The sequence below is a fragment of the Typopeltis vanoorti genome, chromosome 20 (genome assembly GCF_054136105.1).
Source record: "Typopeltis vanoorti isolate ZY-2024b chromosome 20, IOZ_Tvanoo_1.0, whole genome shotgun sequence".
Classification (NCBI taxonomy): Eukaryota; Metazoa; Arthropoda; class Arachnida; order Uropygi; family Thelyphonidae; genus Typopeltis; species Typopeltis vanoorti.
The window spans coordinates 53,568,261-53,592,311 of NC_143568.1; the positions used below are offsets into that span (position 1 = coordinate 53,568,261).

Genomic DNA, 24,051 nt, shown 5'->3' on the forward strand with positions numbered 1-24,051 from the left:
GCCGAAGCCAAACTTTCATTGAAAAGCCAGGTTAAAGGCACTGTCAGTTCCCTAGCACATTCTCTCAAAACTCGTGGTGAAATACCATCCAGTCCAAAAGCTTTATTGACATCCAGAGTTCTCAGTATCTGAAACACACTCTCCTCCTGTACCTCTAAACCTTGAACCTGCCCTATCCCTCTAGCATTAAAACTGACTCCTCCAGAATGAAATACTCCAATAAAGTGGTCATTGAACAATTCCTCTATGTCCTCTGCATCAGTCACTCTATTCTCATTTTTATCCCACAATATCATTCTTCCACAGTCATTTCTCCTCCTACTGGCCACATAGCTAAAAAATTTCCTAGGATTTTCTTTGGATCTTAGGGCCAATCTCCTCTCATATTCCAGTTTCGCTTTCCTTATCACACTAGTCACTCTTCGGGCCTGTGTCTTATATTCTTCACGCATCCTCTCTTCACCTGTCTCCTTATATCTCTTCCATAGCCTCTTTTTCACATGCAATTCCTGTTTAATATTGTTTGTCACCCACTTTACTCCAAATTGTGTCCTCTTCTTCACTCGTGGTATACAACTTACCATTGCTGCTAACAAATATTCTTTCACAATTTCCCATACACTAACAATATCCCGGCCTTCCAATTCCTCCCTCCATGAAACTTCCCGAAGTTGACGTCTAAGACTATTATAATCACCTGCATTATAATTCCACATAAGTTCCCGTCTCTTTGATACTCCTGCATGTCTATTCATTTTCCAAGTCAAAACCATATGGTCACTCTCTCCAACTGGTGGGAGCGATGTCATCTCAGTTATTATCAACTCTTCTGATGCTATAACCAAATCTAAAACTCTCGAACCTCTTGTTCCCTCTGTTACATGTTGCCTAAGACATTTGTCCCTCAAGAATTCTAGAAATTCCATTCCACTATTGCTACATGCATCTTCCTCTCTCCAATTTATACTACTGTAGTTAAAATCTCCCATAACAATCATTCTTCTTGCACTTGCCAAGCTTAGCTGTCTAAACATCTCCTGGTCCCCATCCTCCATGCTCCTGGGTCTGTAGCAACACCCCACTAAATATCCTATCTTGCCTACCTCTACCTCACACCATATGCTCTCAAAATCATTTGTCTCACTTCCTTCCAAAGCCTCCACTCTTAGAGGACATAGGTCATCACTTATCATAAGCAGTACCCCACCACCATGCTTTCCCCTCCTATCCTGACGAAATATGCTATACCAGCGACTTCTATTCCTGTTATTATATCCCCTTCTGTCAACCATGTCTCAGTGATCCCAATAATTTTTGGCCAGGCTGATGCTATCTGCGCCACCAATTCCTCTCTCTTATTCCAGATACTCCTGGCATTAGTATAAAGCATATAAATGCCATTGTTTCTATACCCAGCATTATCCCTTCTAGACTCCACTGGGCTCATTGTTACCTGACATCGTCTCCCTTCTCCCAAGTATCCATTCCCACAAGAGGCCACCCCTGCTATCATCCTCCCTGGGACACACTGACTCTTTCAGAACAGCAATCTCTCCAGATGCCTACGTCCTTCCTCATTCAAATGTAAACGGTCTCTCGCATACAATTCCTCTCTTTCCTCAAACGTGCTCCAAGCATCCACATATACCAGTCCTCTCTTGTCACACATTCTTGCTATTATGCCATTCAATATCACTGCTCTTCTGCTCAGCTCATCATTATCATACCTAGGCAACACACACACTATTTTTCCTCTCTCTGTCTTCTTCCGTACAGTCTCAAGCAAAAACCTCATTATCTCTCGCTGCCCAACTTACATTACCACTCAAGTCATTCGTTCCTACCATCACAATCATCTCTTCCACCCTTTCACCTCTCTTAATTGCCATAGCCACCCTTTCTATTGTTCCTCCTGGCAAACACTCCTCACGCATCCTATCTTGAACACCACGGATCATTGAGTCGCCATACATTATACCTCTTACCATTCCCTCTCTCCTATTGTTTCCATTCTCTCCTCTTCTTTCATTCCCATAGGTCTCTCTCATTCCCTCTCCTCTACTGCTATTCTCTCTTCTAGCATTCCCATATCTCTCTCTCATTCCATCTCTCCTACCATTTCCATTCTCTCCTCTTCTAGCACTTCCATATCTCTCTCTCTTATTCCATCTCTCCTACTGTTTCCATCCTCTCGTCTGCAAGCATTCCCATACCTCTCTCTCTCATTCCCTCTCTTCTACTGTTTCCATTCTCTCCTCTTCTAGCACCCCCATACCTCTCACTCATACTCCCTAAATTCTCTCTCTCTCTCCTACTCTGATTCTCCTTGCATTTATCTCTTCCATTCTCCTAATCTTATCTCTCATACTTCTGCTCTCATTCACAAGACATTCCACCTCCTCTTTCAACTCATCTATCTCCCTCTGCAGGGCAGTCACTCTTAATCTAAATTCACTCTCCCAAACAAAACCATCTCCTAAACTTTCACAGTCACTCACACTTTCCACACTATCAACTATTATTTTCTCATTCATATATATCTTTTTTCATTCTCTCCTATCACACTACTTGTCTTCCTACATTCATTCCCCATTCCTGGAGCAACAAAGTCGGATATTGATATTTCTAATGCACTTATTTCCTCCAACTGCCTGCATTTTGCACATATGCGGTGTCCTCCCGCAATGAGTCTTCAAACTCCTTGGAGGTGTCACGAATAATAATAATAATATACGCTCTCCGCTCTCTTTCACAAGCTACATATCTAATTCCCGAGACGCATACATGCCGCAAGTACTGCATGCCATAAAGTCCCTTATGATATTGCTAATAATTGAGTTCTTAAATGGCGGAGGACTTGGCGATACGCCACTTGCGACTGCTGCTGAATCCATCATCATTCCTTACTGCCGAGTAGCGTAATCGTTAATTATTCAATTAATAAATTCCGTTAAATAAATAGAAAAAAAGTACAAACAATTACAAGCAAAACAAAACATTTAAGTATACTAAATAAAATGAAATATAACTAAATACAGTAATGAAAACTTAGCTTCGTTTTTTCTTCCACTGTTGTGCATTCGATTCTGAAGGTAACCAAAATATATTATATCGTGACAGCAACTAACTTCCAAAAAACAACCACTGAAGTACACTCGTATTCAGAGAAACGATTTAGCACTCAAAAACATAGAAAAACGGGGGAAAAAAACTGACTATTCACCAATTAAAAATCACTTTCTTCTACACAGCTCAATTAATCTTAGAAATCAGCTTGGGATAGTTATATGGATGAAGAATTGGAAGAGTGAGATATCACCAGTGCATGAGAACGAGTGAAGAATATTAGCAGTAATGGCAAGTTGTATAACTCAAGTGAAAATGAGAACATCACTTCCACAATGGAAGTGGATGTTCTCATTTTCTAACAGGAAAATCACGATATCAAACAGGAAAGTCACATGAAAAAGGTGGTTATAGAAAAAGTATAATGATAGGGCTGGAGGGCAGTTACTTGAGAAGGAATATAAGACCAAGAAAAATCCAAGGAATTCTTTAGTTAAGTAATTGGTAGGAGGTGAAATGATTATGGAAGAATGATATTGTTAGACAAGAATAGAGAAAGAGTGACTGATGAAAAGGAATTATTTAATGATCACTTTATTGGTGTATTTGATACTGGAAAGTAGGTTATATTAATAGAGGGGGTGGGGAGGGTTCAAGATTTACAAGTGCATGATGAGAGTGAGATTCAAATATTTAGTACAGTGTATGTCAATTAGGCAGTGTGACTGGATGGCATTTCACCACATTTTAAGCGAGTGTGCCAAGGAACTGGCAACTCCACTGACTTGGCTTTTGAGAGTCTGGTTATGGGAAAGGATCCCAAAGATTGCAAAGAGAGTAAGATAGTGCCATTGCATTAGGGTGGTGGTAGAATGATGGGAATATCAAACTATAGACCAGTTTGTATTTCTTTTGTAGTTGTTAAGATTTTGAAGAAATTAGTGGAAAAAAAAAAAAAAAAAAGAAATGACATCTGACAGTGTGCCAAATGATAAGCTTATATTTAAGTTACATCATTTGGTTTAGATATCAGCTTAGTTAATTTGAATGGGGACTAGCTGTCTAATAGATATCAGAGAGTTGTGAATGAGGGAGTTGTATCAAGGAAACAGAAAGTTACAAGTGGGGTTGCACAGGACTCATTACTGAGACCTGTATTGTTTAACCTTTATATCAATGGATTTCAGGGGAACATTCAATTGTTTGCAGATGATATGAAGCTGGGAAGGGATATTAGTAATAGCGTCCATGTTGTAGCCCTTCAAGATTTGAATAAGCTGGACTTGGAAGAATTATCAGTAATAGTGCAGATGTGGCAGCCCTGCAAGAGGATTTGAATAAACTAGATAGATGGGCAAATGAATGGGTGTCGGTTTAATGCAGCAAAATGTAAAGTCTTAAAATTTTGGATCCATCAGTGGAAGGATGCATACTTGATTGGAGGAGCTATACTGGGGGAAGAAGGTGAGACAAGAGCTCTGGGGTTGATGATTGATAGAAAACTGAAATTCAGGGAGCATATTGCAAAGGTGGTAAAAGTAACCCAGAGGATTGCTGCAATACTGAGAAGGATGCTGATCTGCAGAGATAAGAGTTATTGTTCCATTGTATAAGATCCTGATCAGACCACACTCAGACTATTGTTCTCAAATTTGGTCCCCAGGATTTGAAGGGGACAAATTAACTGTGGAAAGGGTAGAGAGACAGATAACAAAGATGGTTTCAGGACTATACAATGTCAGTTACAAGGATCAATTGAATGAATGTGGACTGCAGAGTTTGGTGGATAGAAAGAGAGGTGATATGATCGAGACGTTTTTAAACTGTTGAGAGGCAGTTACAGGGTAGACATTGGGGAGTTCTTTTGCTTGGTGAAACAGAGGGAAGGGGTGATGACAAGGAGCCATTCCTGAAAGTTACGAAAGGAAACTGTGAGCAAGAGGATGAGACTTGGTTTCTTTGCATGGAGGATGGTTGAACTTTGGAATGCATTGCCTGAGAGAGTGGTTAGAGGAAGAACGGTCAATGAGTTCAAGGAGTGGTATGATAGACTTTGTGTTTCCTAAGAAGGGCCTCCCACGATGAGTCTCTTGACTCCATGGAGGCCTGAATAATAATAACAACATTGAGCATTTTTTTTATCATTTTCACTCTCATTCATCAAACTCTCAATGTACAATACTTTCTCCAAGCATGTAACTTCAAATCCATTCAAGCATGCATCAGTCATAAATTCTTTTACCCATGACATTCACTCCATGCATCTGCAAACTGTATATGATGCTTTCTATACAACCTATGATTTTATAAAGTTTGATATTACAAAGAATATTCATATCATTTTATGTTATGAAATCTTACAAAATGCTATTTTAGATCAAATTAAAAATTTATTGGCCTTTCTCCTTTTAGTATTTATTTTTAACTGTGATGAGTCCATCACAGTAGCTTATTATGTTATATTACTTATATTTTAATGTTTTCAATAGTTATTTTTTAATTTAATATAAAAATATAACATAGGCTAGTTGGATATGTCTTGATAAATATTTTTCATCTCGTTCATTCCCTAAACTTCTAACTTAAGTGAACAACCAAGTTAACTATGAACATAATTTGATACCTTTTTCACTTCTAAAAATTGACCAGTATTTTTCAAAAGTATTAGGAATAGTAATTATTATTATTATTATTAACACCCCAAGACCTCATGGAGTCAAAGACTCATCTGGGAGGTCCTTTTATCACACACACAACTCATCATACCGTGTTTTAATCACATTAAAACTCTTTGCAGACACCACATTCTCAGGCAAGGCATTCCAATCATTCACAACTCTGCATGAAAAAACCTGCCTCTCACTCCCCTACTCACACCCTTTTTATACAGTTTCCAGGGATGACCTCTGGTTCTCCCCTGATCTCCCACTATTCTCTGTAAAACTTCTCCAGCAATGATCCTATAACAACCCCTTACCAACTTGTATTAGGTCTCTATCATATTTCTCCTCTTCCTCCTGTCCACCAGACTCTGCAAATTACATATTCTCAATCTCTTCTCATACTCGATATTCCAGAGGTCAGAAACAACCTCAATTAGTCTCCTTTGAACCCTTTCCAACATCTCTTCATCCTTCTGAAAACCCAGTGACCAAATCTGGGCACAATTGTCCATGTGTGGCCTAATCAAAGCCTTATACAACGGAATAAGCATCTCCTTACTTCTACACATCAGTGTCTGCTGCATCATTCCCAGAAGCCTTTGTGTTTTCTTCACAATTTTGGTGATGTGTCCCCTAAATTTTATATCCTTATCCACTATCATCCCCAGATCTCTTATTTCCTCTACCTCCAACAATATATTCTCACCAAGCATAAATTCTGCATCCCATCTTTGTTTTCCAAATTTTAAAACCTTACATTTTGCAACATTGAACTCGCATCCCCATTTCTGTGCCCAATCACTCAATCTATTCAAGTCTTCCTGTAAGGCCACAACATCTTCACTACACTTCATGGTTTGTCCCAACTTTCCATCATGTGCAAACAACTGAATATATCCATCCAAATCTTCACCTATATCGTTAATATACAAGTTAAACAGTAATGGACCTAAAACAGATCCCTGAGGCACTCCACTAATGATTTTCCTTTTCCTGGATATCGCTCCCCCATACACAACTTGTTGATACTTATCAGATAGCCAGTCTCCAATCCAATGCACCAATCTAATATCCAACCCCATCTGCAATAATTTGACTGTCAACCTATCACGAGGTACTCTATCAAAAGCCTTTGCGAAATCCAAGTCTATTACTGTGTATCCTTTTCCTCTGTCCAAGGAAACAGTCACTTTATTAAGACCATTGTTATCAACCCAACTCTGGATCCTAGTTCTCACAAGCTTCTCCAACAACTTAACCACAACACCTGACACACAGATAGGCCTATAGTTTGATGCTCGAGTTCGATCACCTCCTTTATGAAGTGGCACAATCTTGCCCTCCTTCCACTCCTTAGGAACTTGACCGAGTGCAAGACTCATATTAAAAAAATATGTCAAGGCAGATGCCAATTCCCTGGCACATTCTTTCAGAATATGTGGTGATATATTATCAAGTCCCACAGCCTTATTATTATTATTACGGGTATCTCCATGGAGTCAGTAGACATCATGGGAGACCCAAACTAGCAAAACAATATCTGTCATATCTCTTCTTGAATTCATTTACAGACGAAGAGCTCACAACTAAGTCAGGCAATGAATTCCACTCATTCACCACCCTCCAGGCAAAAAACCTTGTTCTGACACCTTTGTTAACCACACTCTTCTTTAATTTCCAGGAATGACCTCTTGTTCTTCCATCACTATCACACAGCTGAAACATTTCCCCTGCATCAATCCTATAAAAACCTTTCAGTAATATAAATGTTTCTATCATATCCCCTCTTCTTCGCCTATCAACCAATCTCTGCATTCCACAAGCTCTCAATCTATCAAGGTACGGAGCATTTTTTACATCACTCACCAACTTGGTCACTCTTCCCTGAACCCTCTCCACAGCCTTCTCATCTCCAAGGAATCCAGGTGACCAGACCTGAGCACAGTAATCCAAATGTGGAAATATCAACGCTTTATAAAGGGGAATAATAACTTCTTTATCTCTGGATGTCAGTGTGTTCCTCAACAACCAAATAATCCTATGTGCAATCTTGGACACCTTAGCAATGTGTCCTCTGAACTTCATCTCCCTATCTACCAACACTCCTAAGTCTCTAGCCTCATCAATCTTTTGGAGTACCTTTCCATCAATGTAGTACACAGCTGGTAATCTTTTAATCCCAAAATGCATGACTTGACACTTTTCCACATTGAACTGATATCCATTATCTTTTGCCCATTTTACCAGCTTATTTAAATCATCCTCCAAACTTTCAACATCAGCTTGATTTTTTATTGCGCTACCCAACTTTGCATCATCAGCAAACAACTGAATATCTCCCTTTAAGCCATTTCCTATATCATTTATATACAAATTAAACAACAATGGCCCGAGCACAGAGCCCTGAGGCACACCACTGGTCATGGACTCAGCTCCTCCATACATCACCTTATGGTATCTCTCCCTGAGCCATTCTCCTATCCATATCACCAATTTAGTATTCATTCCCATCTGCTCCAATTTGCATAACAGTGTTCTATGGGATATCCTGTCAAAACCCTTAGCAAAATCCAGAAGTACCACTGTATAGCCAGTTCCTTTGTCCAACTCAGATGTCATTCTATTATGAAAAGTTAATAGATTGCTAAGGCAGGATCTACCTTTAACAGAACTATGTTGGCCCCTATGAGTATCATATCCTGATCCACCCATTCTTGAATTTTGTCTTTAACCAACTTTTCCAATACTTTTACCACTACTCCTGAGATGGTGATTGGTCTGTAATTAACCAGCTCAGTTTTAGAGCCACCCTTATGCAAAGGAACCACTTTGCCTAACTTCCACTCCCTGGGGACCATACCAGAGTTCAAACTTAAATTAAATATCCAAGTAAGAGGGGTTGATAATTCTTTTGCACATTCACATAACACCCGAGCTGATATTCCATCTAAGCCTACAGCAGTGTTTGCATTTAAATTTTGCAATATATTAAATACCTCTGATTCTTTAGCTTCAATTCTCACATTAGTTATTGCTACAGGTATAGAGATATCCTCACTTGGGTGATAGACTTTTGAAAAGTGATCACTCAGTAACTCGACTATTACATCTGATTTTGTCACCTCAATACCATCAGCACAGACTAAAGTTATCCTTCCGAAGTCATTCTTCCTCTTATTTGCTACATGGCAGAAGAACTCTTTGGGATTACTCTTGATCTCTTTGGCTAAGGTCTTCTCATAATCTGATTTAGCTTTTCTTACTATACTGGTAACCTTCCTAGCTTGAGCCTTTTTACTGCTCATTGGTGTACTGATCGCCTTTCTCCTTGTAAATTCTCCATAACATTTTCTTTTTTTTTTGCAGATCAAGCTTGATACTATTGCTCATCCATCTAACGCCTAGCTTGTTTGACCTCCTGACCATGGGGACACAATCTGATATTGCTTTCCTCTGAATTGCTCTCAATCCCATGAAGTCACATTCACAAGATTGAAAGATCTTTATGAACTGCTCATTAAGTATCTCCACCACACATTCTGCATCAGCTGTCTTTATACCATTTTCTCCAATCAATGTCATCCTTCTATAATTATTCTTTCTTTTGCTGGCTACATATCGAAAGAACTCCTTAGGTTCTTTTTGGCTTCATTAGCCAACTGCTGTTCATACCTCTCTTTAGCTACCCTCACCAACCAAGCCTCCTTGCTTGGTCTTTGTAGACCTCATGGAATTGGTTATTTCCACTTCTCTTATGCTGCCTCCACAATGCCCTTTTTTTTTCTATCGCATGCTTAATCTCTTTATTCATCCATCTCACACCCACCTTATTTAACCTTCTCACCCTTGAATACATTTAGACATTGCATCTACTAAACAGTTTTTGAAAATCCCCCAAGCTACATTGATCTCTTTTCCAGCTAACTCCTCATTCCATGCTACACCCGCAAGCTGTCTCCTGAGCTCTTCAAAATCACCCCACCCCTTGTAATTCCACATATACCCTTTTCTCACAGAGGTACTCACACTGCTGGCAACCACCCAGGTAATCACCTCATGGTCACTCTAACCAACTGGTGGATGATTTGACACCTCATTTACAATTACATCCTCTGATGAGATGACCAAATCCAAGACCCTCAATCCTCGTGTGCCCTCTGTTAAATTCTGTCTGAGGTAGTTATCCCTCAAAAACTCAAGAAACTCATTTTCTTTACTTCCAGTTGCTATCTCATCATTCCAGTCTATATTGCCATTATTAAAATCATCCATAATGATCACCCTTTTCTTATTTACTTGGCTAATTTGATTGTACATTTCATTATCACCACCATCACATTACCTGGTCTATAACAACATCCCACCAAGTATTTGATTCCATTCACCTCTATCTCACACCATACTGCCTCAAAACCACTGGCACTATTTCCCTCTGCACTTTATATGGACATAACTCTTTCTCTATCATCAATAGCACTCCCCCTCCCTTTTTACCCCCTCTGTCCTCACGAAACACATCATACCATCCATCTCTATTCCTGTCAGGATGTCATCCTCTTCCATCCATGTCTCACTTATTGCGACAATCTTTGGGTGAACAGACGCAATTAGTGCAACCATTTCATCTGCCTTGTTTCTTATACTTCTAGCATTTGTATACAAACACAACAGCTCATTTCTGGATCTACAGCTAGTTCCACTGATACTACCACTCACTGATGTGATCTCTCCATGCTCGACTGGAGACATTTCCCTTTCTGCTTCTTCATTTTAAAACCCTTTTCAATTCCAACTGTTTCCTCTTGATCCCTGGTCATCCCATTCTTTTCCTGCCTACGCATGCTCACCTTGGAGCATCCACCTTTCTCATGCTGTGTACCCCTGTCCACCCTGAGCCTCCCCATTTCCCTGCTCCTCTTGCACACCCATTCTCTCATTTTCTGTACTCATACCACTCACTTCCCCATTCATAACCACCTCTTCAATCTCTCCTGTCTTACTCTCCACACTTTTCCACCACTTCCCACTCGATCTGATTCATTCTCTCTATTCACTTCTCTACCTTCCAGCAGCAGTCTCTCCAAGCGACTCGCACCATAACCACTCAAATGCAGTCCATCGCTCCCATACCACTCACTTCGTCCCTCAAACCCATTCCACACATTAACAAACTGTACACCCGTCTCCTCACACATTTCAGCCAGCATATCATTCATAATCCTTGCTCTCTGCCTCATTTTACCACAGTCATACCTAGGCAACACGCTAACTGCCCTTCTTGTCACACTATTCTCTTTTATCCCTCTCTCAAATCATTTGTATCTATTAATACTATTAACTCTTTTGCTCGCTCCTACCTCAGTCACTCTACTAATTTTAGCACCTGGAAAACATACCTTGTGCATTCTATCCGCCAGCATACCTTTAATAATGGAGTCGCCATACAACGCCACTCGCTCATCTTTCGTTAACTCTTTCATTCCATCATTATTTATTTTAATAGTTTTTACCAGAATTTTCTTAATTTCATTCCGCATCCATTTCATTTCTTGTCTCATCCAATCCAATTCAACTTCCGAATCTCGCAACACATTCCCTCTATCATTCAATCTTTCTAACTCTCAACCTCTCTTCTCACTTTCACTCTCATTCATCCTTCTTTGTTTCCGTACTTTCAGTCCAACTTTCGCTATCATTCTTCCCATTTTCACACTCATTCATCTTTCATTGTTTCCGTACTTTCGGTCCAACATGCGTCCAACTTTTGCTAACATTCTTTCCATTTTCACACTCATTCATCTTTCTTTGTTTCTGTTCTTTCAGTCCAACATGCTTCGAACTTTCGCTATCATTCATTTTTTTTTTGCTATCATCCATTCTTTCGATTTTTTTCACTTTAGATTTCTGTGTCACACCATTTCTAGTTTCATTCATTCTCTCAATTTCATTTCCTTCCACCACTCTCACCTCACTTTCGTCCCTTTTAATATCCATTAAAAGGGACGAAAATTACTGATTTTTTTAACAATTTTCGCCTCTTTCTCACCATCCTTCTCTTTCAAACGTGCACTCATTTTCCCCACGACAATCTCGCTACTAACACTTTCTGTCATAAATTTCATTTTTAAAAAGTAGGAATGACATCAGAAATGTTGGAATTCATGCTGTCATCCACATCTGTGCCCTTCTTAGTCTGTCGCATTTCATCATAGCAGGCAAGCAGTCCTTGTATATGCTTCTATTTTGCATAATCTGAATCACTATAGAAAACTTACTTTACTATTTTAACCTTGTGCAATCATTATTTCTCCTTCATTACTTTCATATTCATGCATGTCATCCTTTTTTCTGACACATTTCTGTTCCTTTTCGTCACATTTTTAGACACATGCCTTTTGTTCTTTCATTTCTTACATTCATAAGTCTCCTATTCATTCATTCATCTTTTTGTGAGAATAGTTTGCTGTGTGTGTGTGTGTGTGTGTGTGTGCGCGCGCGCGTGCGTGCGTGCGTGCGTGCGTGCGCATGTGTGTGTGTTGCAGGAGGGATGGGGGGGTAAGCAGTACTTTATCTGTTTTCTTGTTGTGAAGTTACCTGAGTTCAGTGCAAGGGCTGTATCATTTGAACATATAGTCCTGGCTTTGTGTGTGTGTGTTTTGAGGAAACCATACTGTTCAGATGGTTGATAGTGTGATTGCTTATGTAAGTACTACCTTTCTCTGTCACTGTCATATGACATAGCACTTGTCACTGGATAGGCACAGACTGTTTCATTCATTTAGTTAATGGATACAATCCCTATAAAATAGACAAAACATTTATATGGAAAAGCATAGGTGTTGTTGATTATTCATAATAGCACTTAACAATATAACCCCCGAACAGCTGTCAACCTTGTACAAATCACAAATCCGCCCAACCATTGAATACTGCCTTCACATATGGGGTGGGGCCATATGTGAGGGCAGTATTCGAAAAGCTCAGTAGCCCAAAAGCTCGCTCAAAATGCTGGACTCAACATAGAGAAGACAAATCAGACTTATTAATGACACACTTTCGTACAGACGATTAGTCTCTGCACCATGCGTATTCTACAAATATTTCCATGGAAAATGTTCATCTGAAATAGCATCAATAATTCCCTCACTTAGTACTAAGCTCAATGGAACACATGCAGCTGCTGCTTAACATCCCTACACATTGCACCTTGAAATTTCAGAATCTTCATCCCTGCAACTGCTGTACTATGGAACAGTCTTCCCCTTGTTGTGTTCCCTAAGGAATACAATATACAGTCATTCAAATCAAATGTGAACAAGTATCTTCTTTCCCAACCCATACATGGTACTAATGTACTATAGGTTGATCTACCAACCTCTCTTGTATGGGGGTCAACATAAAAAATATATATATACTAGGGGGCTCTGTCCCCCTAGCGCCATTGGCACCCAACCAACCGAGTTCCGGCTGGTAAGACAAAAAACGTGACATGAAAACGTTTCAAATTTCAGCTTATCTTTTTATATATAGAGAGAGAGAGTAGATATATAAACAACATCAAGAGAAAAAAAAATTAATTTATTCAACTTACTAAATATTTTACTTGTTTTCCACCAAGCATCTTCAGTATACAAATTACAACAGTGACAAGTCCAAAGAGCTCAACTGAATCATAAATCAAAAAATCAAAAATGAACTAACTTCCTAACAATGTGCCCTCTGTGGAACAGATAACCAAAGAGTTATATGGAAAAGTCAGACAATTTGGTCTCAAAATGACTATCTTCCCAGATCTTTAGCAAATTAATGCAGTTATACACTGCTTGGAAAGAAGTTAACAGATAGTATGAGGATCAAACAGCCATGGCATCCACCTTAACAAGATGTAGGATCTCCTTATACTGTGATAACTGCAGCAATCCTACAGTGCATACTTTCCACACGTGTACAGTAGCAATCAATGGGAATTTTGGATCATTCTTCATGTAGGTATGTAATCAGGTCCTGAACTGTTGTGGGGTGAACATCTCTTGACCTCACTTGATGCTCCTGGTCATCTCACATCTAGGGTTGAGATCAGGGATCTGTGAAGGCCAGTCAAGTGTGGCGATGTTCATGTCCACAAACTACATAGTTACAGCAGCAGCCTTACAAAATGGTGCATTGTCTTACTGAAAGAGACAATGGTCAGTTCAGTAGAAACCCCACAAAGGAGGAAGCATTGCATCGTTCAGAATGTTCAGATATCTCAGAGTTCAATGTTTGTAGCTCTACAAACCGAGGTCCAAGGCCAAATCTGGACATTATCCACAGCCACCTCCAAAATTCATAGTTGGGGTTACACACTCTGGTAAGAGATGTTCACTGGCATCTGCCATACCTGCACATGTCCATTTGCGCAGTAAAGATTGTAGCATGATTAATTCACTCCATAGAACCAATGCCACACCATGGGTAGGAGGTGCCCTTGTGCAAAATGTTTTTCAGCACCCCCATAAAATAAGTTTCCATGAAAATTTTTTGCGAAAAATTTTACTTCGTTAAAAGTACAAAACAGTATACTCATACATAAAAATAAATGTTATTTAACAGTAGTAGAACACTGTAATCACTGAAATTCATTAATAAGGAATTTTTAATAATAAAAGTTTTCAAAAATGTTTATTCCTTGATATATAAATACAACTGTGTGTGTGTGTGTGTGTGTGTGTGTGTGTGTGTGTGTGTGTGTGTGTGTGTGTGTGTGTGTGTGTGTGTGTGTGTGTGTAAACAAAAATTACTTTTATTTTAATATAAAAAGAAATATTACATAACAAAGATAATTTGGAGATATGCTTTTATCTATATAACAATTAGGATAAATGTAGATTTATTTTACATATTTATCCGTCTTGCTTTAGCTGCCACAAAATTTTTAATGATAAATCCGTTAGACGCTCTCCCAACATTGTTGACTGCAAATAATTTTTTATTAGTTTCAGGTTTGAAAAACTTCTTTCCCCTGATGCTATGGATATTGGTAATGTTCAATAAATATGCATCACAATCGCAGTATTCGGAAATGTGCCGGTTAATTTATTTTCATATATACCATTTGAAACATCCTGAGGAGCCGACTCTTTTTTAATAAAACATTGCAAAGTTTTTAATTCTTCAAATAAAGTCATACCATCAATATCGCAATTGTCAGGATCTTGATTGTCGCTCAGTTTTAAGTGCAAATCTTTACAATGTTAAATCTTCATCGCTCCAATCTTTTCATTTGCTAATGTCTCTTATGACTTTAAAGTCCTCGCTATGTTGTTTTAAGAGTATGAATCTTTCTGTGACTGAAGTTATTGTCGTGTCTAAAATCACGAAGAAAAAATTTATTTTAAAATTTTGTTTAGGATCATGCATTGCCTCATCTGATGCTTCGTAACCAAACATTTTTGTTTTTGTTCTTTTGCAAATGTCTGGAAAAATAGGATCAATATTAAGATCATTTGCTACTTCTTTTGCAGTTCTAATAATATTTTCAAAATATTGGTCTGTTGCACCTTGCACTTATTGATATTAAAAGTACAACCCTACTCTTTTGTCTAAGTGAAAAGTCTATTCAGATCTTCCTGACAGAAATTAACATCAACAGTTCTACTTATAATTCTCCCCAGCTTTGCATCATCAGCAAACAACTGAAGATTTCCAGTCAGCCCACTTGATGTATCATTTACAAACAATTAAAAACACATGTAATAACTACAGTAATGACTATTTAATTTGTAAATATTTCATCCCAAGTATCATGGGACATCATCAGTACAGTAGTTTAAATAATACTAGGAATAACATACAGTTAGGGCGCATGATTACAATGGAATCTCAGTATGCGTGCAGTAATGTGTTATAGAAGTAAATTAAATATAACTGGAAAAAAAAATAATAAATAAAATAAAATATATATACAGGGTGTTCGGGATAAATTTGACATATTTATAATTAATTATATTTTTCCGTAAGTTACATGTATTAACACACACTTCTCTTCATTTAAAAGTTTGGACCCTTCTTCATTCATATACAAGATGTCAGAAAGGATGGATAGCTGGAACCCACCTGAATCATGGAAGAGAATAACTTGTATCATGATGATTCGTGCCCGCCATCAAAATAAGAATATTACGACTGCTGCCCAATGCTCCCTGAATACAGTAAAAACAATCAGGCATGAACTAGAGACTTGCAATGGTGACTACGAGGATGTAGCAAGAAGAAAGATCCCTAGCAGACGATCTGATTGCGTTCGTACAGCAGAATTCCTCGCAAATCTGCAGGAACAGGTGTTGAAGAACCCTGGCATTGGAATTTGGGCTTTGTTCGTGGAGTTGCTAACTGTAGTCAAGCCCTGGATAACAAGGGTAGCCAATGGTAGGCCGTATGTATGGCAGCAGGATTCGGCCCCTTGCCACACCTCTGGGAAAAGTCAAAAATGGTTGTCTGAAAATTTCTACGACTTCACCAGTCGAAATGTTTGGCCTCCAAACTCCCCAGACCTTAACCCCATGGATTATTTTGTATGGGGCGCAGTTGAAAAAGACACCAATCGCACTTCCAGTAATACAAAAGCCCAGTTAATGGATAAAATTAAAACAGTTTTTGCGGCCCTTCCCAGGGAGACTGTAGCATCAGCTTGTTCGAGGTTCCGAAGCAGAATTGAAGCTGTGATCGATGCTAATGGTGGTTATTTTGAGTAAATCTTGTTGATAGTATTGTAATTAACTCTGCCTGTAATGTTTTTTTGTCAATTCATTAAATTTAATAGATACAAAGAAGATTTTCTTTTTCCTTACGAAACTGTCAAATTTATCCCGAACACCCTGTATATATAAAGATTATTTTACACAATTTTGTATGAGAATTTCCCATACTTTAGGAATAGTAAGAACATTGTTGCTGTTTAAATTTAGTCTGTGTAGTAGGGCTTCAGCACTTTCTTTATATAAAACGCTCATATTTATATAAAGATCTGTGTAAAAGTTTTGACTTCTCCCAATGGATCCTATGGTTTGGATTTTCATCTCCGTGTTGGGAGAGACCAGATTTCAGTGGTTTGAAAACACGAATGTGGTCTTGCTGTTCCAAGATGCACTTCTGAACAGACCTACCTGTCTGACCAAAGTAAGACAATTTGCAGGAGCATGGGATCTCATAAACGCCAGGTAACATCAGAGGTGAGAGTTTGTCTTTAGGAGAAGGTAACAAGTTATAGATTTGATTGATAGGTTTGTAAGTAGTGGCAAAATTGTATTTCTTCATAATTTTTGAAAGATGTTTGGAGATGCCTCTGACCTAAGGTATGGGAATCCTATGGACTTCTTCTTGTCTGGGTTGATGTGTGGGAAGGTGACTGATGATTTTTTGAGTTGTTTTAAAATTATATCCATTTAGTATAGCTGTATTTTTGATTATTTCTAGTTCTTGGTTTAGAGAATCTTCAGAGGAGCAGAATTTGTGTGCTCTGGAAACTAGTGATTTAGTGATGCCAAATTTCTGAGATGGATGATGAGCAGAAGAATTGTGAATGTAGCGACCTGAAAAAGTAGGCTTGTGATAGACAGATGTGGCGATGGAACCATCTTCTTTTCTTTGAATGTGTAAATCCAGAAAGGAGATACCCTGTGGAGATTCATTTTCTAGTGTAAAGTTGATGCGAGGATGAAGAAGGTTTATTTTATCTAGAAACAGTTGGGATGATAATTCCTGTTCGGGATGATCCTAGACTGCAAATACGTCGTCGACATATCGTAACCAAATCTTTGGTTTGGGTTCAAAAGTGAAAATTTTTTCTTCAAGGTCCATTGCTGTTCCTTCTTCTTGTTTGTAAGTTTGACCTTTCCAGGTGAAGTAACCGGATGTAATAACAAATTTGAATAATTCAACTATATCAGAAGGAAATTTTTGAGTTAATAATTCTACTGTTTCTTTGGTGGGAATGTTCATGAAGAGAGAGACCATGTCGAAGCTAATTAACAAATCAGTTTTTAACAGTTGAATGTCTTTTATTTTTGCACGAAACTCTCTGGAATTTTTTGTTGAAGAGGCTGAGTGGCCTATATGAGGACGGAGAAGGTTAGATAAGAATCTTGATAACTTGTTAGTTGGACTGCTAATAGAATCTACGACTGGTCTGAGAGGAACATTAATTTTATGAAGTTTAGGTTTCAATTCGTTTTCGAGCTCTACAACTCAAGAATGGTAAATTCAAGGACACACCAGGTAATTCATCTTTTCTTGCTTCACCTGGGTGGTGCAACAGATTTATGGAATGCAAAGTATTAACATTACGACACTGAATAAAAATTGCGCAGAAGTTACCAAAGCAGCTTGAAGAAAAAGTGGAGTCCTTCCATAAATTTATCATAAAATTACAGAAGTGTCAAGGATATGAACTTTCCCAAATAGGCAATATGGATGAGACAGCCATGTACTCTGATATGCCTGGGAATTGAACAGTAAACTCAGTTAATGAAAAGAGTGTCCTCATAAAAACAATGGGACATGAAAAAAATGCATTTTACCATTGTTCAAGCATGCATAGTAGACGGAACCAAATTAAAGCCGACAGTTATATTTAAAAGGAAGACAATTCCGAAGCATATGAAATTTCCACCAGGTGTCTTTGTTCACACCAATCAGAAAGGTCAGATGGATGAAGAAGGTGTACAATTGTGGCTGGATCAAGTATGGAACATACGCCCAGGCAGCTTGTTACATCAACAAAGCATGCTAGTCTGGGATATGTTCCGGGTGCATTTAACGGAGGCAAGCAAAGAGAAAGCACATGAGCTATGTACAGACCTAGCAGTCATACCGGATAGTCTAACTTCCATTTTGCAGCCGCTTGATGTCAGCTTCATTAAGCCATTTAAAGATCACTTACGTGAAAAATGGAGAGAATGGATGTCATCTGGTTTGGTAAAGATGACAAAGGGTAGGAATTTTCAGAAGCCTGAGATCACCCTAGTCACCAACTGGGTTAAAGAAGTTTGGGATTCAATACCATCTGAAATGATTCAATGCTCATTTCTTAAATGTGGAATAAGTAATTCAATGGATGGATCTGAAGATGACATCATATACAAAAGCGAGGATGATGCACAACAAAATGGAGAGCATGATGATGATGACAACTGCTACACTGATGACACAATGCTTACAGATGAATTTATAAATGAAATGTTTGATGACTCAAAAGATGAAGAAGAATTTAAAGGATTTTGACATTTGTTTTAAAATAAATATTTCTTTCGTTAATTCGTATTGTTTTATTTATGATATTAGGGAACAAGATTAACAGATCACATTATACATGGACATGGCATTTTAGGGCTAGTTTTCAAACAAAATTTCTAGTTCTCATTATACGTGGATCGCATTATACGCAAAAATATAGATTCAGTATATTTTAATAATTCAGATTCAGTATATTTTAATACAAATTTTATAATAATTTGTTTATTAATTACAATATTTTTCAGGTGAAGGAAGAATGTGCTAAATTTCGGAACAATCACCAGTGGCTTTCTTCTTGCATTTATGAACCAAAGAGTGCTGAGTTTCCTCCTCCCAGTCAACTGTCAGTTAGCGGGACAAATCCCTTGTCTCCAACAGAGCACACTGTGGGTACCCCATGCCCTATGACCCCTCCTTCTGTTTGCTCTCTATCGTCAGGTATTGATTGCACTTGCACTTTTGCAACCATTTGGTTTATCCATCTTCCCCATACTTTTCCTTTTCATTTCTTCACCTTATTTTATGATTATTATTATTCTTCAGCTTTTTAATGTGGGTTGGCTGATTTCACATGCAATTGCACATTGCTTTGGCTCATGTGCAGTCTATATATGTTGCTTATTTTATGTGCATTTTTAACAGTATTCCTGAAAGTACTGATGCATGGCTATCTGCTCAATCAGATTTTCATATGCATGGCAATTTGTGGTACCTCTACCCACCCATATTTTCTTTATAACAAAAGCTTGAAATAATGAAATAATCACCAATTGTTTGTGTAATAGTTTTGAATTAGAGTAATAAACTATTTTTTGTTGCATAATTACAAGCTGTTTTAGTTATTTATGGATATAAATGACTAAATGAGCTAAGTGAAAGAAAGTGGTTGAGCTATATCTATATATATGAGGGGATGGGCTGAAAAGTTCTGATAAACACCTAGAACAAAAATGAGGTTAAAGCAACTGATATAACCACAAGAAAAATCATATCTTAAAATCCTTTAACCTCCATGTTTCCTTTCATCAAATTGTAATAATTTGTTTTTTTTTCTTTTAGAATATATGAAAAACATGTCAGAGGTTTTGAAGAAATTTGAAGGTACAGAGGTGTAGGCCATCATCAAGTTTTTTGTGCTGCAAGAAAATTCCACAACTGAGATTCACCAAACTTTGTGTAAAACTTTAGAGGATTGTGCCACAGCATATACAACAGTTGGGTGACCAAGTTTAAAACTGGGCATCCTGAGACAATAGATGCCCCCCAAGTCAGGAAGACTTTCCACAGTGATCACACCTGAAAACATCGATGCAGTACATGCCATGATCCTTGATGACAGGCAAATACAAGTCAAAAATATTGTGAAGAAGACTCTGGAGATATCCAAGGAATGAGTTATTATCCACCAACATCTGGACATGCAGAAGGGTTCCCAAATGTTTCATTGCTGATCAAAAGAGAGTAACTGATGTTTAGTTATTTATGGATATGAAAGAGGGAACATGTGCTGTCATCTCAAGGGATTGAGCTGAGGATCATTTTGATCATTGGGTCATTTTGAGAAATCAAGTGCAATTTTTTTGGCTTGTATTATGACTATTAATGAAACATAGCTTCATCACTATGACCCAGAGACTAAACAACAGTCAGCGTTCTGAACCCAAAAATCAGCAGGGAAAGTTCTTGCCATTGTCTTTTGGGATATGAATGGTGTAATCCTTACCAAGTACCTCAAAAATGGTGAAACTGTTACAGCAGTAGTTTATTCAACAGCTCTGAAGGAATTGAAGGAGGTACTGAAGGAAAACGCCAGGGAAGCTGAGCAGAGGTGTGTTCTTTTGCAGGATAACGCACCAGCTTACACTGCTCATGAAACCCAACAGACAATACACAACTTGGGCTTCAATGTCTGCCTCACCCACCCTATTTGTCAGACCTACCTGATCCCATCTGAATATTTCCTAGTTCCAAATTTAAAGAATCACTTGAAAGGAACGAAATTTCCCACAGATGATGAAGTCTTATCTGCAGCTGAGGACTGGTTTGTGCAACAAGAGAAAGACTTTTTTTTCTCGGAGGACTGCAATTGAAGCAGCATTGTAACATGTGCATAACACTTTGTGGGAATATATAGAACAATGTGTAAGTTACGTGGTTCTACCTCAATTTTCCTTCATGGTGATTATTACAACTTTTCAGCACACCCTTGTATAATATATATCTATATATATAATATATAAAGGAAATTGACAATTGCCTTTATATGAACACTGCTGTAGTTTGATTTATTCCGATAACTTAGTTTACATATATAATAATTTTTGTTTGATTGATTGACTGAGATAAATATGATATTACACTTCCATAATTTAAAACCTGACTGTAAGTTCTGCTTGTATATATCAGATGGTAGAATATATTATATAGATCATCAATAAATTATGTTTTAAAAAAGGCCATATTTCCATACACAACATTATACTACAGTGCATGAATATATATATATATATACACACACAGTAGACACCACTTACTGTGATCACTTTGGGACAGTTGCTTTTCAATAACAATAACCAGCTGATAACATTAAGCAAAGGATATAAAAATTGCATAATTTCCTTCAATTTATTGTTATAAACAAATTTTTAATAAACAGCAACATGAAATTTATTTTAAAAACTTATCTAGTGTTGTTTGTTGTGTCTTTGAATGTAGTAGTTCATGAATAAATTGCTCATACTCATAATGCCTTTCGAAGTTTGTCGCTCTATATTGCACACCTAAATTGTCCTACTTTGGCCAAACAGGCAGGACAGCAAATATCAGAATCCCAGAACACAAGGACTACATCCGATTTCACCAGTATAGCCATTCTGGGCTTGCAGACCATGCTCTGGATACCCGCCACAGAATAAGGTGGAAGAAAGCCACAGTAATACACCGCAGCAAGTTAAAATATGAAAGGCTATTCATGGAATCAGCCTCAGCCCTTAGGAACATGCCAAACCTCAACAACTTTGGGTGCATAAGACTGTCCCAAATTTGGGAAACATATATCAGAAGAACTTCAGCCCAAAGGCCAAGAACACCTAATATAGCCCGCCAGGGGGCACCATCAGGACTTTAGGAAAACAGTAGCTTCCTCGTTTCTTTTCTCATTTGCTGTTATGTAGTACTTGTGTGCACCTGTTCTTTAAGTTCCCATAGAAGATGGCAACGTGACGTTGCCGAAATATCGGAAAGTATTTATTAAATTTGTTTTTATTTATATTTCTAGTGTATGCTGTCAATTCCTTAATTATTAGTTATTATGTTGCACACTGCGACAAAGTACTCGTAGAGCTTCTTGCATCTCAGCATTGGTTGGAGGAGCTTCTAAAATTTGTTCTTCTATACTTGTATTAGGTTCACTTTCTTCTATAAAGTTCTCATCAGAAGCAGCTTGACATATTTACAACACTGTCATTGTAGCAACCATTTCAATGTTGTTAGCAATATCCAACAAATTTTCAAATTCCTCTTTTGACATACCATCTGGGATTTTATCAAAAATTTCATTTGTAAGATATTCAAATTCTTCAGAAGAAGGAATTTTAGAGTTTGTCTTAAAAAATCTACCTTTTTGGAAGCAGTTTTCAATAGTCTTCTCTGAGACTTGCTTCCATGACATTGCTACCAAATGCATCGAGAAGGGAAATCTTTTTTGCAATTGCACTTGCATCAGATTGGTCTTTTATATAATCAAGTTCAGCTATAATTCTTTCACGAATTTCCTTGCAATAATAAGCTTTAAAAGCTCACATGATGCCTTGGTCACATGGTTGAATTAACGATGTAGTGTTTGAAGGCAAAAAAATTACTTCAATGTTCTTTAATGATGAATTGTTTGTGTATACAGTGCAGTTGTTTACTAATAAGACAATTTTTCGCTTTCATTTAAGATCCCACTTAACTAATAAATTGTTGAAAATGTCATTAGTCATCAAGCATTTGCACTAGAACCGTAGTCAACAAGCAAACTTTTGACACCTTTAAAACATGAGGATTTTTACTTTTTCCAATCACTAGGCACTCTCTTTTCTCACCTTTCATATTAGCACAACAAAGAACTGTCACTTGCTCTTTTGAAGATTTAAATCCTTTAGTAGTTTCATTTTTAAACAAATAAGTATGATCAGGCATTGCACGAAAATAGAGTCCTGTTTCATCTGCATTTTGTCTAAATATCCTTGGGAGAATATTCAGCAATAATTTTTGGCACTCAGTGTTAATCCATGCATCAGCTGATAAAAAATCAGCACTTTTTTCTTCATCATGAATACCCTTGTACACAATATTCTCTTGCTTTTTCCACATGTTAAACCATCTGTCAGTTGCAGTGAAATTTTCTTTGCCCATTACATTGACAAGAGAGGACTGGTATATGTGGATGCTTGGAGTGCGTTTGAGGAAAGAGAGGAATTGTATGCGAGAGACCGCTTACATTTGAATGAGGAAGGACGTAGGCATCTGGAGAGATTGCTGTTCTGAACGAGTCATTGTGTCCCAGGGAGGATGACAGCAGGGGGTGGCCTCTTGTGGGAATGAACTGGAAGAAGGGAGACGATGTCAGGTAACACTGAACCCAGTGGAGTCAAGAAGGGATAATGCTGGGTATAGAAACAATGGCATTTATATGCTTTATACTAATGCAGAGAGTATCCGAAATAAGGGAGAGGAATTGGTGGCGCAGATAGCATCAGCCTGGCCAAAAATTATTGGGATCACTGAGACGTGGTTGACAGAAGGGAATATAATAACAGGAATAGAAGTCGCTGGGTATAGCATTTTTCATCAGGATAGGAGGGGAAAGAGTGGTGGTGGGATACTGCTTATGATAAGTTACGACCTATGTCCTCTAATAGTGGAGGCTTTGGAAGGCAGTGACACTAATGATTTTGAAAGCATATGGTGTGAAGTAGAGATAGGCAAGATGGGATATTTAATGGGGTGTTGCTACAAACCAAGGAGCACAGAGGGTGGGGAACAGGAGGTGTTTAGACAGTTTAGC

The 24,051-nt window shown here is 38.0% G+C and overlaps 1 protein-coding gene and 1 long non-coding RNA gene across 6 annotated transcripts in view; one reads left to right on the forward strand and one right to left on the reverse strand.

Moving 5' to 3' along the window:
* Positions 1-24,051, forward strand: part of LOC150095436 (latrophilin Cirl-like) — a 343,806-nt gene that overhangs the window by 293,790 nt on the left and 25,965 nt on the right. For 2 of the 4 annotated variants that reach the window (XM_090409783.1, XM_090409785.1), the window contains exon 20: positions 19,247-19,439. In XM_090409783.1, the coding sequence (XP_090265909.1) occupies positions 19,247-19,439 (193 nt within the window). The remainder of the gene's footprint in view (positions 1-19,246; positions 19,440-24,051) is intronic. The other 2 variants (XM_090409782.1, XM_090409784.1) reach the window with 1 other exon arrangement.
* The window catches only part of LOC150095438 (uncharacterized), a 171,196-nt gene that overhangs the window by 34,398 nt on the left and 112,747 nt on the right, over positions 1-24,051 (reverse strand). The window lies entirely within an intron of this gene.